Source organism: Ambystoma mexicanum, chromosome 7p, assembly GCF_040938575.1.
Source record: "Ambystoma mexicanum isolate Mex_15411 chromosome 7p, UKY_AmexF1_1, whole genome shotgun sequence".
Lineage (NCBI taxonomy): Eukaryota > Metazoa > Chordata > Amphibia > Caudata > Ambystomatidae > Ambystoma > Ambystoma mexicanum.
The window spans coordinates 814,205,609-814,223,127 of NC_090939.1; the positions used below are offsets into that span (position 1 = coordinate 814,205,609).

The 17,519-nt window shown below is 45.7% G+C and overlaps 1 protein-coding gene across 2 annotated transcripts in view; it reads left to right on the forward strand.

Moving 5' to 3' along the window:
* Positions 1 to 17,519, forward strand: part of LOC138526336 (G-protein coupled receptor family C group 6 member A-like) — a 420,619-nt gene that overhangs the window by 114,778 nt on the left and 288,322 nt on the right. For both annotated transcript variants that reach the window (XM_069636952.1, XM_069636951.1), the window contains exon 2: positions 12,714 to 13,017. In XM_069636952.1, coding sequence (XP_069493053.1) covers positions 12,714 to 13,017 — 304 coding nt within the window. The remainder of the gene's footprint in view (positions 1 to 12,713; positions 13,018 to 17,519) is intronic.

Sequence of the window (17,519 nt, forward strand, 5' to 3'; positions counted from 1 at the left end):
ACTCGCCCGCACCTGACCATCGTACCTCTCGACTCCCTGGGAGCCACGTTTCGCACCGCTTCCCTTCGTCATACATCACTTCCTCCGCTTCTCCGTCAGAGTCTGACTCTGAATACTCCCAGTTTGCACAACTTCTTGCATCATCTTCATCCTGCCCATCTTCTAGTCTATCTAGGCAACGTCCCCTACTCTCACTACTTCGGGTGACATCCTCAGTGTCATATAACTGAGTGCTCTCTAAGCGCTCATCTTCCCTTCCTTCTTGGGTGATTCGTTCCAGTCCCATCTCATCATATATTTTATCAATCGCTTCCCCAATGCTTCGGGTGTCAAAGTCATCATCAATGATTGTCCCGTTTGTACTTGGTACCGCATCGTTTGCAGGAAATAATTCTTCTATGTCTTCCCAGTCTACAACAGGATTGGGTTTTTTAACTTCCTGTTGCAAATATCCTAAATCTTGCACCCTTTGCCTGCGTTTACGCTCTGCTTCCTCATCCATTTCTCTTTGCTTCTTCGCTTCCTCTCTAGCCTTATCTACTTCCTCATCTGTTCGTTTCTACGTTCTTTTGCCCTTCTACTTTCTTCATCTTCTTTCTTCTTCACTTTCCTTTCGTGCACTCTCCTTTCTTCCTCCAACTTTAGCATGTTCTGCCTGTACTTCTCATAGGCTGCATATTGCGTGCGACTGAGCGGTATACCTTGCTCTTAGCGATATAGTTGTTCTCGCCTCAACCTATCCTTCTTTCTTACATTCTTGTTCCTTATGTCCACTTCCTTCTCTCTTTCCTTACTTTGCGCCTCATCTGACCGTTCACTCGGCCTTGCCCCATCACTTTCTTTTCCATCTAATTTCAAAAGTATCTGCCCTCCCATCCATTCGTCCTTTGCAAATGTTACCTCATCGGTTCCTTTCCGCTTCTTTCCCTGTCTCTGTCGAGAGGTGCACTCGCTTGTGCCTGGCACTTCCTTTCTTCATCTCGCCTCTCTTTGTCCCACGGGAGTGTGGAGGCCGAGTCAATTTCCTGTTCCTTCTCCTTCGTCTCGTCACTGCTACATGCAGGTGACTCATATGCAGGGTTGCTATCCCCTGGGGCTGCCCTAAGTTCTCTTAGTGGGTATAGACCCTCCGACTTACTTCCCCTCAACAACTGGTTCTGCGGGGCCGGTGGCGCGGTAGGCGTCTCACCCCCCTCCGTACATACATTTAATATCCAGTCTGCGGGGGGTTCTTCTTCTTTTGTTTGTTCAAACATTTTCCAAAGCTCGAGAACAGCAAGGCGTTTTTCGAGCTTCTTCCCGCTATATGTGGCATGTAGGAAGGACAATGACCCATTTTGGGGCCACGGCATAAACATCTTATTTGCGGTGTCCTTAACCCACTCCTGGCTATATTTCTTCAATTTTGTTGCGTGCTTTGGCAACTGCTTGCATAAGTGTGCAAGTGGGGTAACTTCTTCCATCCTTAATGTTGTCATCAACAATGTTCATACAGTTTTTCAACTTTAGGCTATTATGAGCAAGCACCACATACGCGAGCTCCAATCCAATTTTCCCGCAAAATTTTATACCAACAGTTTTACTCAAAACACATCAATTCAGTGGCGATTCCCTCTCATTTACAGAATCGTGTAAAGCAAAAATACATTGCCATCAATTAATAACACAATAATCGATCATTCAGCATACACAGAACATATAGGACAGATGCTTAACAGACTAGACGGACACCAGCTGGTCATACGTATACCTGCCTTCTAATTGTTACCCCGTCATGGGATTTGAACTAACCCCTTTATGACGTCTTTAAACGTCATCATAGCCTAAAGTTTCCCCTCTGTGGGCTCTGGGTTCAAGTTCCTTCTGACCACTCTTTTAAGCACAGGAACAAGTCGAATTTTATAGTTTTCTCTCGGGTGCCCCCCCGGTATTCCTTACAGTTTTTAATCTCGGGGGCCCTCCCGGTATTCCTTAAAGTTTTTAATATCAGGTGCCCTCCTGAAATCCTTCCCCAGTTACTTCAGGTGTCCGGGTCCTTACAGCCTATATATATATATATAGTCTTTTCTACTTCTAGCTGTATTATTTTTTTCTCCGCCACCCACCGTTACCTTTCCCTTCTTACTCTAAGGCCTATAAGACCTTTGCCAGGATAACGAGTTTTGTTGTTTCACTCACCAATCGACTCTTTTCCTCTCTGGAATTTCAGGATCACTGCCACTTCCTCTTTCTGCTTCTATGGTTTCCGTCCGATCCGCTGCCCGTGGGAATGAGAAGAGTTATGCTTGGAAAGGCGGGTTACTTCAGACCCACTGCAGATTTTTTGGGAATAATTACACTATCATTGTCCACGGGAAGCTTCTCAGCCTACTCAGCCGGAATGGTGAAAGGACTCGTGATATAACCGAGGGCCCAGAGTTACTTCGTGCCGTCGGTTTAAAGGTGTCTTATAACAATATTAATCGATTATCAATAACCGATGGCCGAAACCATCCTCACGCTACCAAGTGTTGACGCGGAGAGGAAATTACTGACGGGCCCATTGGTCAGCACTCACCCTCGAAAACTAGTTATACAAGATAGCTGCACCAGGTGAGGACAGAGTGCAGGATTCACATACTCCGGCAAGATCCAATAATCAGGACTCAATAAATTGGCAAAGGGAAGTCTGTTTAATGATACATACATCAGCGAATGGAAATCAGCAGCATCGTAATCACCTGCCTCACCCCGACTTCCCCGAACATTAGTCCAACAGCCTCTTTTATGGACAAAATCTGTCATCATTGACGTCTAATTCTACAAAAAATCATCATGCAATACAATTGGTTGGGAAAGGTAACTTAAGTATAGGTGCTCTATCTGTATATGGAAATAACGCAAGCGGATTGGATAACTCTTATCGGGTGGGCGTCTACACCCTTCTCTCTACACCACATGTGATGGATGTCACTACAAGTACGACGTCTCATTGGTTACATTTTCTATAGGACCCTAGATTACATGGTCCCTTGTGATTGGGCAAGTTACACCCTTAAACATAAATCTCTATTTTAATTAGCAGCTTTAGAGTAGACACCCAGGTGCCTAGTGTCCCAAGATTCACCCTTCCTCCCTTCCATCCATCAGTGTTTTAGGGCTGTGTGTCAATTAGTTGGTTGGGTATGGCCTCGGATCTGTAGTCTCTTATCAGGAAAAGTTATGGCACCCTCTGGTTTTGGATGACATCAGGCTGTGGTACATCTTCGCGCCTGTCTGGTCACATGTTGGTTCACCGTGAGTCTGCTTCAGTTTCCAACCTTTTGTGCATTTAATTCTGTGTGCGCTTGGCCACCTGCATTGGCCTCTCTTATCTTGACCTTCACAGGCGGGCTGGTATTCTCTGTAGTTGGAGTTTCGTGAGCTCATGCTCACCTCCCCTTCTCTGGTTGACCTTGATCTCCCCGGCATAAGCCTCTCTTTGTTGAGTTTCGATTCTGCTCCTTCTCTGGTCTTTGCTGGGTTTCTAAACTCGGCCTGTCAGGCCTTTTGCCCCCTGGGTACATTTCTGCTTTCACAAAATGGAGTCGCACATGTACATTGTGCAGTATTGAGGTAGATATATGGTTGGTGCTTGCCGCTCTACTCTCCTACTAGGCATTGCAAGCAATATCAATTTCTTAGCCTCTTGCATTTCAAGCTCATTTACACACATTCAACAGGGCGGTTGCTTCCATCTTGCCTTATGGCACCATTCTCTTATGTATTAACAGTGTCTCTCCCCTGCATCCATTATTATCCTTGCGGTTACTAGTATTGGCATTTGTGCTTTCAGTAGCCAAGTCTGTTTGGTCTCGGGGCTGCTCGGGCCCTTGGTTTATTTTCATTGGCCTTCCATTAAAGCTTTAGAGGTCTCCTCGTGGACCGTGTGCAGGTATTCCTCATTCTGTATCAGTGGCTGGTATGGCTGTCTGATAGGGTATCATGCTGCCCAGGGTTGCCGCGTTATGGCTGCTTCAACCTGTATTGATCTCCTTACGTACAAGGGGCAGAGTCCCAGTGCGGCTCTCTGTTGCTTTATTTACTCCTCATACGTCACGTACCACGGCGAGTACCTTACTGGCAACTTGTAATGGGGGGCAGGGGTGCGGGTCATATCTGGGACCTCCTCTACAGGGCCACAGAATGGGACATTCATCGTAGCTGTATATACGTATTTGTTGTTTGTGCGCACTTTTATACTGCGCCGGGACGCTTGCGCCTGCCTCCGTGTGGCGGACGTGTTTAGGCCTGTGCGTGTCTTTTGGCGTGCGTTTGCTTCTCCTATTCGATTCCATGAATACCTGTAGTTCGCTTGCGTGTGGGCGTACCGTGTATTTCCCAGCAGTACTTCCCCAGATACGCCCTCATTTTCACGCGTTGTTCCCCATTCTGCGTGTTCCGCCCCTTATTCCGCCCCCTTTTGGTGTGTGCGCTATACGTTGTGTGCTTTTGCTGTGCGCGTCGCGCACGGCGTTCGGGATGTTGCAGTGACGTGTGCACCCATCTGTGCCACCCGCAGATTTGGCGCACATCTTGGGGAAAACACACGAAGGGCCTTCCATGAATAGCACGCGTGCGTGTGCGCTTGCCTTTTCACGCTTGCGCCAGCTTGCGCCTCATTTTTCGGCGCACATTTGTTCCATGAATCGGCCCCAAAGACACAGTGACGATTCAGTTCAATCAGAGCAAAAGTTGGCATACTTTGCAGTTTGTTATATGGAATCCGTATCTAAATTTACAACCATATGGTCACCTATTTCCGAATTGGTTATAGTTACGAGATCACATTGACCTCTGATGTTTAGAGGATATTCCAAAATAGTCATGAATGAGCTGTTTGGGCCTCTTTGCCATGTGAAGGGCATTTGAGTCTTCTCAGTTGGTACAATTTGAATATCCCATTCCGCAAAAAATTGGACCCAGCAAAGCCCTCAAAATACTGACACAGAGCCATGACTCGCTTTGATTTTACAGCTCTGATGACCAACCTCATCCATCAATGTGGAATTAAACTATGGGATATAGCTGCAAATTACATTTGCATTATGTCTGTACCATCCGTTAAAGTAGGGACCCCCAAAGGGACCTCGTGGGTAATTACGCTACCGCAATTAGCGGTACCGTAATTACCGCCTTCCCCATTCCCATTAAGCCCTATGGGGCAAAAATGGGAATGGGGAAGGGCAATGGGGAAATGGGGAAATACCGCCCAGCCAACCTTGGAATGGGGCGGTATTTCCCCATTTCACCATGGCGGACACGTTACAATACCGGCACCAACCATGGTGCTAATAGCGCCTTGGTTTAGCGCTGGCATCGTAATGAGGCCCTATGACTATAATTTTCCATTTCATTAATAATAGTGCACATTCACACATTGCCTAACATAAAGTTGTTTGTCTCAAGCCTCACACATCACTACTCTGGGGCATAATTGCTAATGACATTAAACAACATTTCCAAGAATGACAATCCTTGTAATGTCATTTTTAGTGATGTCACTTCTGATGATGTCCTTAAGTAAGCAAATTAGGGGCCTGCATGTCTTTTGCTGCACAAGATCCTAGAAACCCCAGGACAGACCCTGGAGAGAAATCGAACAGGTCAGTGCCCTATTGACATAACTGTCACACAGTGTTATTTATTGAGCTATGTATGTGTTAGAATGCCTTTTGCCACTAATGTTACCATAAAGGTGGATTGGGTGAAGAGGAGCGTGAATTATGCTGTACTGAACAGCGCGTGCCGCAATCTGCCTATTATGCACAACTACATCTAAAGTGCAGGGATGTCATTTGGGGGTCACCAGGGGTCGCAGCCATGACCCCCCGTGTTCTCCCTTGCTGCCCCCACAATCTGCCTTGCTACCCCTGTAAAAATAGTTTATTTTTTTAAAACAGAATCTCCTGGAGTAGTGGAGGCACACACAGCCCCTGCAGTGTGGAGGTTCTGCCACAACAGCTCTGGGGGTACCCCGGTGCAGTCCTCACCCATCAGAGGCTTGAAGCACGAGAAGGAAGCGCTCAGTAGGGGTTGGTGCTGACCGTGACATATGGCATGTATCACATGCCATGTTCAGCTCCAATCCCTTCTCCACCGGCTTCCTTGCTGCTCATATACAGCAACCAGGAAGCTCTCCCAGCTTCCTGGTTCCTGTTTGTGAGCAGCACAGAGAAGCCAAGGGTGGCCTGGAGAGACGGACCAAAGCTTGAAAACAGGTTAGAAGGCTTTTTAAATATACATGTGATGTATATTTTGCATGTGTGAAGTGCGTATCAGATGTATGTGTTTGCTGAGGGTCAGTGAGTGGTGGGTCAATGAGATGAAATGTGAAAGTGTGTGTTTGAATGTTCTGGGGGTGAGTGTGTGCCTGTGTAGATAAAGCAGTCAGAGTAGATGTAAGAGAATGTGTGTGAGTGAGTAAATGGTGGGTGAATAAGTATGAATGTGGTAGTGTGTTTCAATGTTCTCGTTGGGTACGTGTCTGTGTGGAGAATGCAGTGTGAGTGGATGCGAGAGAAGGTGTATGGGTCAGTGAGTTGTGGGTGAATGGGTAGGAAGGTGATAGTGTGTGTTTGAATGTTCTGGGTGGGTGGGTACGTTCCTGTGTGGAAAATGCAGTGCAAGTGGACATGAGAGGTTTATAGGTGTCACTCACATGGTGGGGCGATGGGCTGGCTTGTTCCATGGCACTGTCATGACTCTATGGGGCACAGTTGTGCAGCCGGCAGGGCTGTACTGTGGTCCATAGTGATTGGCAGGCTGCACACATGTCAGTGTGTGGGACGTGTACTTCCCTGATGCTTTTCTGCCATGTAGTCATGGGGCAGGCCTACTGGGCCTGCACCATGCTTGTGTGACTGCTGCACCGTATTGTGGTCGCTCATGCATCACAATCCCGCTGGCATAGGGTGCATCAGAAGGGGTGTGGTGCGCATGGCATTTGTTTGGTTCACTTGACTGCCCTTGTCGCTGCTGTGACGCTTAGGGGTGCCCTTAATGCCCTGACCCATGGCTGCAGTGGATGGTGACTGATGTGCCACCCCTCTGTCTCTCTGCCCTGCTTGCAGACTCAGCTTCTGGGTCTGCAGACTTGTGCCCCTGTCCACTTGGGCATCCTATGCTGGTCTGTCATTTGTGCATGCATTTGTTGGGGGGGGTTCACTCACTTCCTGCCTCCTGGCTGCTGACAATCGCCTCTGCACTGCTGACTCCCTGAATCCCCTCAAGGTCCAGCACTGTGCTGCATTTCTCCTCCCAGGCGGTGAGGACCAGTGGCTCAACAGTGCCTCCTCCTATCGATAGAGACTCCCGGCAGTATTGGGACAGCAATCCCTGAACCCTGACCCTCAAGTCGTTCCACCGTTTGCAGCCGTCCTCTCCATCACGGGGTGCACTTGAGACTGCTGTCACTCTCTGGGGGATGGAGTTCAAGATGGCGGTCCAGTGCTGCCCACTGGTCTTCCGTTGGTGGCTTCAATAGAGTTCCTGAAAGTGGGCAATTACCTCATCTGTGAGGACCACCAGCACCCAATAGAAACATTTTGCTTATCGCAAACAATTCTCTGACCTTTTGCCACTTGCCCTCTCCTGGGACATTTTTGTTGCTTACCAGGACCAGATGGCTGCAGGAAGTGGAGATATTTAATAGATTGTGTTTTTTGAAATGGCCACCACACTGTTTCCTGTTACGGTAGTAACACAATTTCTGCTGGCGCTAATAGCAGCGGGTTCACCGGCAATAGTGCTATTAGTGTGGCATTCCCAGCGGTAGTCATTATTCCAGTGCAGTTAACGCCAGGTGCTAATTGCGTTTACGCTGCAATCGGGGGCGCCTTCAAGCCAGGTTGTGATGCAGTGCTGATTCTGCCGCACGATCCGGCGGTAACGCTATTAGCGCCCAGGGTAATCGTGCAAGTTTACCGCCAGACTTGTGATAAGGCCCAAAGATTCTCTTTTAACAGGGTGTATGCCATTTATTCAGTAAGAAGAATCTGCCTTCACACTGACAGGAGGAGTTGTTCTATGTAGTTTTGCATTGGCGTGAAATTAGAAACTTTTTGGTGTTATGCAAACAGTTAAATTGCGAAATCTACTTTGAAATGTCATATGCATGTAAAGCGATGCATCCTCGCATCTGAATGACTTAAGGATCATTCTAAGTAAGGGACCCCGCTGCTGCAATGCTGGTCCCTAGAAAATGTGATTTAGAAGGAGGCTAATTGTGCCTTTACACCTTTTTGGTTAATAAGGCTCTATGCACTTTTGGCATTTTGCACCAGTAAATCGTTGTACACTTTGTCAAAACAATGGTCCGTGCCATATCTATTCATGCCCAACGACAGGTAAGGGCTATGTTGGATGGAAAAAGACTTCATGATCTTTAGTCCTGGTCCTCTTCACATTATGTAATTCGTATAGACCACCAGATTACAAAAGGATAGCGCATGAAAGAAAGTAAAAGTTGCACTACACCTCACTTGAAACATCTTGTCAGCTATAGATAATATGTCAAAAGAAAAATAAACTTTAAGTGAAAGAACAAGGAGACTAATACCCCCTAGACAAAAAGGCACATATACCACCAGGTCTACCATGCTCACATCAGGGGGCCATCTTCAGCCAGTCATGTCTTTGAGCCAGCACCTCTATGTATACTGATACTTAAAACTGCAAGTCCAAGGATCCAAAGTGCGGTTGACTAAAAAGCCAGGATTGTCTGATGGCGGCTGGAAGCTAGTAGTTGCTGGCTATGCTATGGAGAGTAAAGCGAGGGCCAGTGTCTTCTCACAGGAGTCCCTGGAGCATGACGGCCGGCTGTGATGCACTCACCGAAGTTCTGGCATCATCTCTCCTTGTGTGTAATGGTCTCTCCTCTTCTCCCTAAAGTGCACTTGGCTGGTGATCTCCCCCTACAGCTGGATTCTGCTGGAAACTGTGGATGATGATCTCTTTGGTGGTGGGCAGTCCTGTGGCCGAAAAACAAAAGGGTGCGGCTTTTTTCAACGCTTAATTCTTTGTCAGCAGCTCGTAAGGAGTGGTTGAGTGAAATGAACACATGGATGTTAACAGTCAGATGCGCGCTGTGGGGCGCTCCTCCCGGCCCCACCTTCATAGCTTTCTATGGCGGGAATCTCCAGAAGGCTCAACACCACCAGCCTCGTGGGGTGAGTGACCCTATAGATTCTTCCAAATTCACCAGGATGTTTCACAAAGGGCAGGCTCTCCTCCCCTTGGTGTGCCTTCACTGACTGTCTCAGCACGTTCGGCGCACTCATGAAAGCACTAATGGCGGAAGGACATGGATAAAAAACAATGCCAAGCAAATGGAAAAAAACAAGGCCCAGCTGGTGCTTCAGCCATTTCATCACCAAGCGTTGGCAAGTTGGCATGCCAATGCCATACACTGCTTCCAAACTCCCCTTTTTCCTTTCTCTTATACAGTACCAATGTGCCAAAACCAAAAAGGAAGTTTTATTGAAATTACAAGTGGTTAGGCAAAAGACTCTGTGAAATGCAACTACCATCACATTAAACATTCCACTCATCGCATTCCACAACGCCCAATAGGACCAGACATTCTGATATAGCATACTCAAGGAGACAGGACGATGATGCACTTTCCTACTCTGGATCAAGTGCAGGCAATCCTGGTTATTTATGTAATCTTGCAGTCTTGTCAGACTGGATCAGTTGCAAACAATGAAAGTTGCTACAGCGCTTTCTTTCTAAGAGGTTCTGGCTCAAACCTTCAGTAATCCTCATGCTTCTGTACCCTCAGCTGTTCAGGAGATTAACTCCTCTTGCCTTCTTCTTAGATCAGGGCTTTACTCCTCAATCACAGATGATTCCTGACGTGACCAGAAATTTCATTAATTAGTTCCTTTATGAAACAAATTAGTTCTTGATGTGTTCCGAGTGTTTGTGTATGTCTGCTCATGGGCCCCTGCTCCCTGGCTCGTCAGGCTTATAGATGGCTGGGAAACTTTGATTCAAATCCCAGTGAGATATAGTTTGCCTTTTAGTCTCTTAACCTGGGATGTACATGGACTTGGAACTTCAGCTGCCAGGGTCCAATGATTCTTGGATCAATCTGTTTCTCAGAGGAACCTAGGGACGTGGCTTTTTTTTGGCAGTGTACAAATATTCTTGCTCAGTTTCCTTCTCTGAGGAATCTGGAAATCCGAATTTCAGTCCTCAATGGGCGTTGGTTCACCACTCAGTGCTTTTCTTACAGGGGCCTAGGAGCTTGGACATGAATTTACACAGTGCACAGACCTCCGTTTAGGGGGTCATGTTTTTAATGCGTGGAGCAGTAAACCAAGGTGTTTAAGTAAGGCGTAATGTGTTTACAACTTTCTTTACAGTTCAATCCCTTTGAAGGTGGAGAAAGCACGAAGGTCATTTCGGCCATCCACTATTCCCTCGCTTTCAAAAGTGAATTTTTTTAAATCCCTGCATGATATTTTAGTGCAGGTTTGAATCAAATGGATTCCTGTGTAATCTGCTTCCATTTAGCACTTGCTAAATGCAGGCGGATTCCATAGAAACCTTTGTAACTGCTGTCTGCAGAGCATCATTTTCAGATGGCGATTACACCTTTTTCAAAACAGAGTTTAAAACCAAAGAATAAAGTCCTCCTTGCAAAGTTGTAACTATTTATATTTAAAATTGCATGCAGGGGACCCAAACATGTCTAAGTGCTAACATTAGCTGTCCCAAAAATGCAATTAGCACTGGCCCTAAAATGACCTACTCTATTTCTAAGAGGAATCTGGGAACGTGAACCTCTATTTCCACAGCATACAGATTTTTTTTATTTTATTTGTGTTTATTGGGTGTATTATAATGCACCACATTAATACACGATACTTCAGAGTAAAAGGAGGAAAGTGGTAAAAACAGTGATGGTGAAAGGGACAGGAGAAGGAGAAATGAGAAAATGAAGGGTATAAACAGCAATGGACCAAACATGCTGATTTAACAAGGGAAAGCAAGGAAAACATCTATTCAAATTAGTGCATAACAAGGGTTAACGTGTTAGAAACACTTTTTGGGCCGCACATTCCAGCCTTTACATCTAGATAAACATTTGGAATAACAGTAAAATTCAATCATTATGTCATAGAGACTAAGTTCAGAGAAGGAATCGGTCACGACTGGACAACTTTTGGTCATTTTTGATTCTCCATTCTGTCTCTTTCCTAAAGGAGTGTATGAATCTAGACTTCAATTGCCAGAGGAGTACATTGACCATCATTATCTTTCTCCAAAGAACCTGGGAACTCGGATTTCCATAACAACGCACAGGGGTGTTGCTAGGTTTGGAAAAGAACCACGGCTGTGCTCATGTTAGGACTACCGGGACTCAGGGCTAGTTTGGTTGTAGCCCCTGAGCTTCTATCCGAGGCTACAACCAAAGGACCCGGGGCTATAGAGCCCCCCAGTCCCCACCCTAGCGACGCCTCTGACCATGCAAACTCTTTTTCAGTGGAAACTGGGAATTCCAGTTTCAAATGCTGGTGCGCCCAGTTTCTTCACTCAGTTTACCCTCCACTGCATTCCCTCCTATCACTGTGCCTGCTTGTTTGGTCTCCATCTAGATGCCTCCACTCTCTCTCGGCTGGGTTCACTCTTTCACGTTCTGGATTTTGGTCTTGCTAGTGTGCTTCCTTCCCCTTGTTCTTCTAAAGCTCCATCTCTTTCTGGTGTCAGTCTCTACTGCGCACTGCTCACTGCAACTCTCTCCAGCAAAGGCTCCACTTCTCCCCCTGGTTCCAGCAGCTATTCCCCAACATTGCATCTCCCTCTGGAAGCTATGCTTCTCATCTTTACAGGGTTTGACCTGTGTGTGTATGTGTGTGTGTGTGTGTTAGATAGCTGAGAGAGTGTGTGAGAGAGAGAGAGAGGGACAGCAAAGTTCATAGGTTTCAATATCAGTCAAATATCATAGCTTCAACATTTCTGAGATTAATAAACAGAATATCAAAGGGTTGTTCAGTAACGAGAAGTATTTGAATATGTTATGAGGTAATCATGAGAACTGTCTGTATATAATTTGGCATTTTAGCTACTTTCTTTTATAAATTGTGTAGTGGAAGCCATCTCATGGCCTTACCCATATATTTTCTCAACATTTTCAAAGTTTTCCAGAAAGTATAGTCTCCCCAAATTCTCCTTAAAAAGTAGGTTTACTTGTTATGCTTGTTGTTTCACCATAATATTGGGGTGATATAACTTCACAGTGGACAGGTAGTTCACTACTGTATTTACCATCTGAGGGCATATTTGAGGCAGGGAATGTGATGGACAAGCCACATGCACTGAAATGAAGCCATATGGCCATTCTCTTTGGACAAATAAATCAGTGCAGCAGCTCTTTCATTCCCTCTGAATGTACTTGTGTGAATGATGGCTTCCAGTGCTTACACATTCCACATGTGCAGTAGCCTGGTGCAAGTGGGGGCGGCGGAAATATCAAATCAACGCAGTTATTCAAAATATAACAACATCCTGGTTGCACAGTTTCCTACATTTTCGAAAATCTGGTCCAGAAATCTGTTCTATGAAAACTCATAGCTCGATTCGGATGCCAACAATGTAATAATACTGGCCCAGTCATGTTTATTCACCACTTGTTTACACAATTAATGTAATGTTTTAACATTGTGTGATTTTGTATTTTCTTTTAGGTTTTTTACAAGAGGATTCATCAGATCACTTGCGATGATATACACTATTGAGAGCATTAATAATTCAAGTTTCTTGCCTGGCATCAAATTAGGCTATGAAATATTTGACACATGCTCTGACTCTATAAAAGGTCTTCAAGGAACTATGAGATTCGTGGCAGCTTACAATACATCTGAGAGCACTGTGGAGGTGAAGTGCAATTACACTGATTATGTACCGAATGTGAAAGCCGTGGTGGGTGCTGGATATTCGGAAGTCAGCATGACAGTCGCCAGAGTACTCGGTTTGTACTTAATGCCTCAGGTAACTACAGTTGCACGTGTTATAATACTGATCTCAATAACTACAATACAACTAGCTACGCCTGGTGCGCCGATCAAACTCTCTCTTTGTCTCTTTCTCTCGCAATGTTTCTCTCTCTCTCTCTATCGCTCTATCTCTCCGTCGATGTGGGTATACTGTCTGGGCCACTCTCCCTGTTGTGTTGATCTTCGAAAAATGTGGCAATTTTAATTTCCAACGATCACTTACATTATATGTTTTGGACAGTAGTCTTACTGAGCAAAGCGCATTATTAAAACCTCACATTTCATACTGTACTCTTTCAAAATGCTCCTGCGAGAAAGGGGTAGGAGACAAATAGCACCAATGGAGGTTTCTGGCTTCATTGAATAAAATTAAAGCGAATGTTGCGTACATAACAATGACCCCAAACCTATTATTATTATTATTATTATTATTATTATAGTATTTATTGAGCGTGGACCTAGTTATCAGAAGCACTTTACAGAGGTATACAACAGTACAGATGCATAAAAGAGTGATTTTCAGAGGTAACAACAGAACAGATATACTGAGCGGGGGTTAGAAACCAAAGGGGCACAGAGGAGGGGTGCAGCTCTACCAGTTGGTGAGGAGGAGATGGGCGGGCAGCGTCTAGTGAGTCAGGTGGCATGAGGGTTGATGTGATGGCCTAGGTGTTGAGGAGGAGAGACTCCATGAAGAGGGGAGTCTTGAGTTCTTCTCTGAATTGTAGGAGCATGGGGACGAGTATGATGCTGACAGGGAGGAGGTTCCATAGTATTGAGGCGTAGGCAGAAAAGTTTTGTTTTCTGTTTCTTTCCTTTTTGCAGCAACGGATTACAAATCTGCACGTGTCCTGGCTTCTGGGGTGTGCTGTCCACCGAAGATGCTAAGTTTCTACGTGAGGTAGCTGGGTGACTTGAGTGTGACTGCCTTATAGATGATGCAGCAAGACTTGAAGGTGATTTGTGTGTGTAGTGGGAGTCAGTGAAAGTCGATGAGGGCCAGGGTGATGGGGTTGTATCTGTGTAGACCCTTGACGAGGTGTGCAGCAATGTGTAGGACACTTCTCAGGGGAAAACGGGAGGATGACAGGAACCCCATGGAGGAGTGCATTGCCCCGATCCAGGTGGGAATGGACCAGTGCTTGAACAGTGGATTTAAAGCTGTCCGCAGGGAGGAAAGGCTTGACCTTCCACAGGCGGGAGAGCTGATACCCAGCTGTCTGAGTTTTCTGAGCTATATGCGCCTAGAAGGAGAGGTGTTTGTCGATGTGGAACCCAAGGGACTTGGTGCAGGTAGTGAGCTCGGGTGTGAAGCCCTCAGAGTTCATGGTTGATAGTAGGGTCTGTTTGTTTGGGTATTCTGTGTTGTTGGTTAGGAGTAGGAATTCAGTCTTGGAGGGGTTTCGCTTCAAGTATGAACTGGGCATCCAAGACTGGATCATCGAGAGGCTGGTTTGAGCCTATGGATGTCCTTGGTGGAGTCAATCTTGAGCTATAGCTGTTTGTCATCGGCATATTATGGATGTGGATGTTTCGTGTGGCTAGGACAGCTCCCAGCAGCTCCATGTATAGATTGAAGATCACTGGAGAAAGGATGGAGCCCTGCAGGACTCCACAGTTGATGGGTAGCATTGGTGATCTAGAGGAGTCCATCTGAACAAACTGCTGGTGGTTGGTGAGGTAAGACTTGATCCCCATGCACTGATGTAGGATGTCCGTATGTGTCTGGTGGTCTACTGTGTTGAAAGCAGCCGAGAGTTCAAAAAGAACCAGGAGGCAATGTGGCCGTTGTCAAGGATGTTGAGGGTATCATCGACCACCTGTATGGTTGCTGTCTCCATGTTGCATCTAGGTCTGAAGCCATGCTATCCGCCATCTGTGGAGTCCTGCAGGGTTCCATCTTCTCCCCAGAGATCTTCAATTGATTCACACACACTTGGAGCAGGTTATTGTGCACAGTGTCTAGTGGGCATACACCTGATAAGGGCTATCTTACCTCTTACAGCAGTACAAGCAGGATCAAGAGGAGGCACCCACATGTTCTGGTCGGTGGGAGATGGCGCACACAAATTAATAATCATGTATAGGCATCCACCCCCTTTCCCATGACCAGTGTGACCTCCCACCTCCTCATTCACAGACTGAGTAGTACTGCCGCTAGCCCAAGGGGTGAGTAAAAGAAAACGTCCTGACAGACTCCTCATACAGTAAATTGAAATGACTGAGGTAAACCCTCTTGCCCACCTCACAGCATAATGCATCATCTATTTTTCTTTTCTGTCTGGGGAGAACATGGCACACAAATGACAAAGCATTGAGTTAAGGGATACTTTAGACTGTGGTGTGCACATTAAAAAATTGTCGATATTTGTTTTATCATTGGAGCAAATGCTGTACTTAAATACACTAACTGTGGCATTTTGTGCAGTTCACAATTGAAAGAATAACTTTTTAGGGATCCCAACTGTGACTGCCACAAGAAATATGACTCATTTAATTAGTGATTTTCCTACGATTGCATGGATTAGACAAGTGTGGAAGGAAGATTTTCTGTCTGCAGAGTTTGCAATTGCGCAGGTTTCAGAGCACACATGCTTCTATTGCATTGTTAGTTTTGCAATGCATCTGCTGCCAAGAGAATATCAAAGTACTCTGTGCAACCAGATGAGTGCATTCAGCCCTTTTAACTGTCACTGGGTGGCAGCGACAGTTTAGTTTACTATGCAAATGTAGCAAAGGACGGGGTGATACTCGGCTCTTATCCAGTTGGGTCCTTTTTTCACAAAAGAACTAAAACCAAACCAAAGCCAGGGCTTTGGCTCTAGCCAGGCCAGGTGTGAGCTGTCTGTGCCCACCCCCCACCTCTAGTGCTTAATGCACACTGAGCTTGATGCTCATATCATGTTCCACATGCCGGTCAGATAGCACAGCGAGTAGAGCGCTCGCTTTGACATCCGAGCAGAGCCTGCTGACGCAGGTTCAAATCCCGGCAAGGCCAAACTCAGCCTTTGATCCTTCCGAGGTTGATAAATGAACACCACACACTGTGGGAAATAAGTAGCGCTCAGATACCTGAGGGTCCGTAGCGCTATATAAATGCCCAAACAAACCCCTCACCCTTACAGTGTTTGTAAACAAGAACCATATATACTCATTCAGCAAGCCTCAGACCTTGGATCAGAGTGTGAAATGCACGTGGCAACTGTCATGCTATTGGCTCCTCGCTGAGTTTTAGAAGAGGAGTGGCTAAAATGCGAAGCCAGCTTGCAGGTTGAAGATGACGTTGCAATGCCCCGCACAGACCTTCGTAGAAAATTATAGATAGACAGATAGACACTGGATTAAAAGTCATGCTATTGGCACCAACATTTAAAACACCGTGCAATTCGACTGGGGAAATCGTCTATCAGAATCCATGTGGGCAAGTGCCCTTTTCTAGAATTCCAGTCAGTCCTTCATCCCTCTAATGGATGTAGAGTCATAGTTCCACGTATTCACTTCTAACAGGAATACATCTCTACTTTGCCGCAAACTGTGAAAAAGATGACTTTCACATTAAAGAATCAATGAGTGTTTTTACAATGATAGTGACCACTACAGGCATGTAGATAAACAGATTCCCAGCATTTCTCTTTTTTTAGCACTGGTCTCTTTCAAATGGCTAGTGGATTTACAGACAGAATCTGCCACACAGTCATGGACACTAGTAGGACTTCAATGCAATCTTATCATGTGCTTTACAGCTCTTCTGTCTGTCCCATGATGCCTAAGACACCATTAACATGTATATGGTTTAACTGTGACACTGTGCATAATTTGGTACCTGACTTTCTAGGGATCTTTGATTGTCACTAAGTAAAGGCACCGCACAGAGACCTCTTATTATTATGAGGGTATTTCTTTAGCACTGACCTAGCTTCGGAAAGCAACAAAGGGCTTTACAATCATAGCGGGAAGAAAACGGCGAGGGAAGCAGAGGAACAAGGGAGTGGGGAGCTAACAGGGGAGGGTCGGCTGTTTGGTAGCAAGGGATCGACAAGCAATCAGGGAAGGAAATAGCGGGGAGCTGGCCACCCAATCTCAGGTACAGTGGGGATTCGATGGTGTGTTGTCTAAGGTGTTAGGTGTTAGGCAGAATCAAATGCAGTAAACACTTTGGAAACACTACACACAATTAAGACTACAAGTGTAAGTACAATTTCACCTTTGGTACAAGCCTGTACTACACAGTAAAGTGGTAGCGATGGCTGAGCAGGCAGACTTATCTCAAGAGTAAAGTGAGCAGCAGACCAAGTTACACAAAGGACCAACAAATACAGTGATTCAAACAAACACTTGTTCAAGGTTTCTTGGTAAAAGAATATACATTTATTTACACAATCATTTTGTAAACATTACACGAGCAAAAGCAGCTCAATATCACATACGAATATACTACAAATACACAATCAATACGTTACTGAACAAGTTCAGCTCCCCTGAAGTGGGAGCAAAATG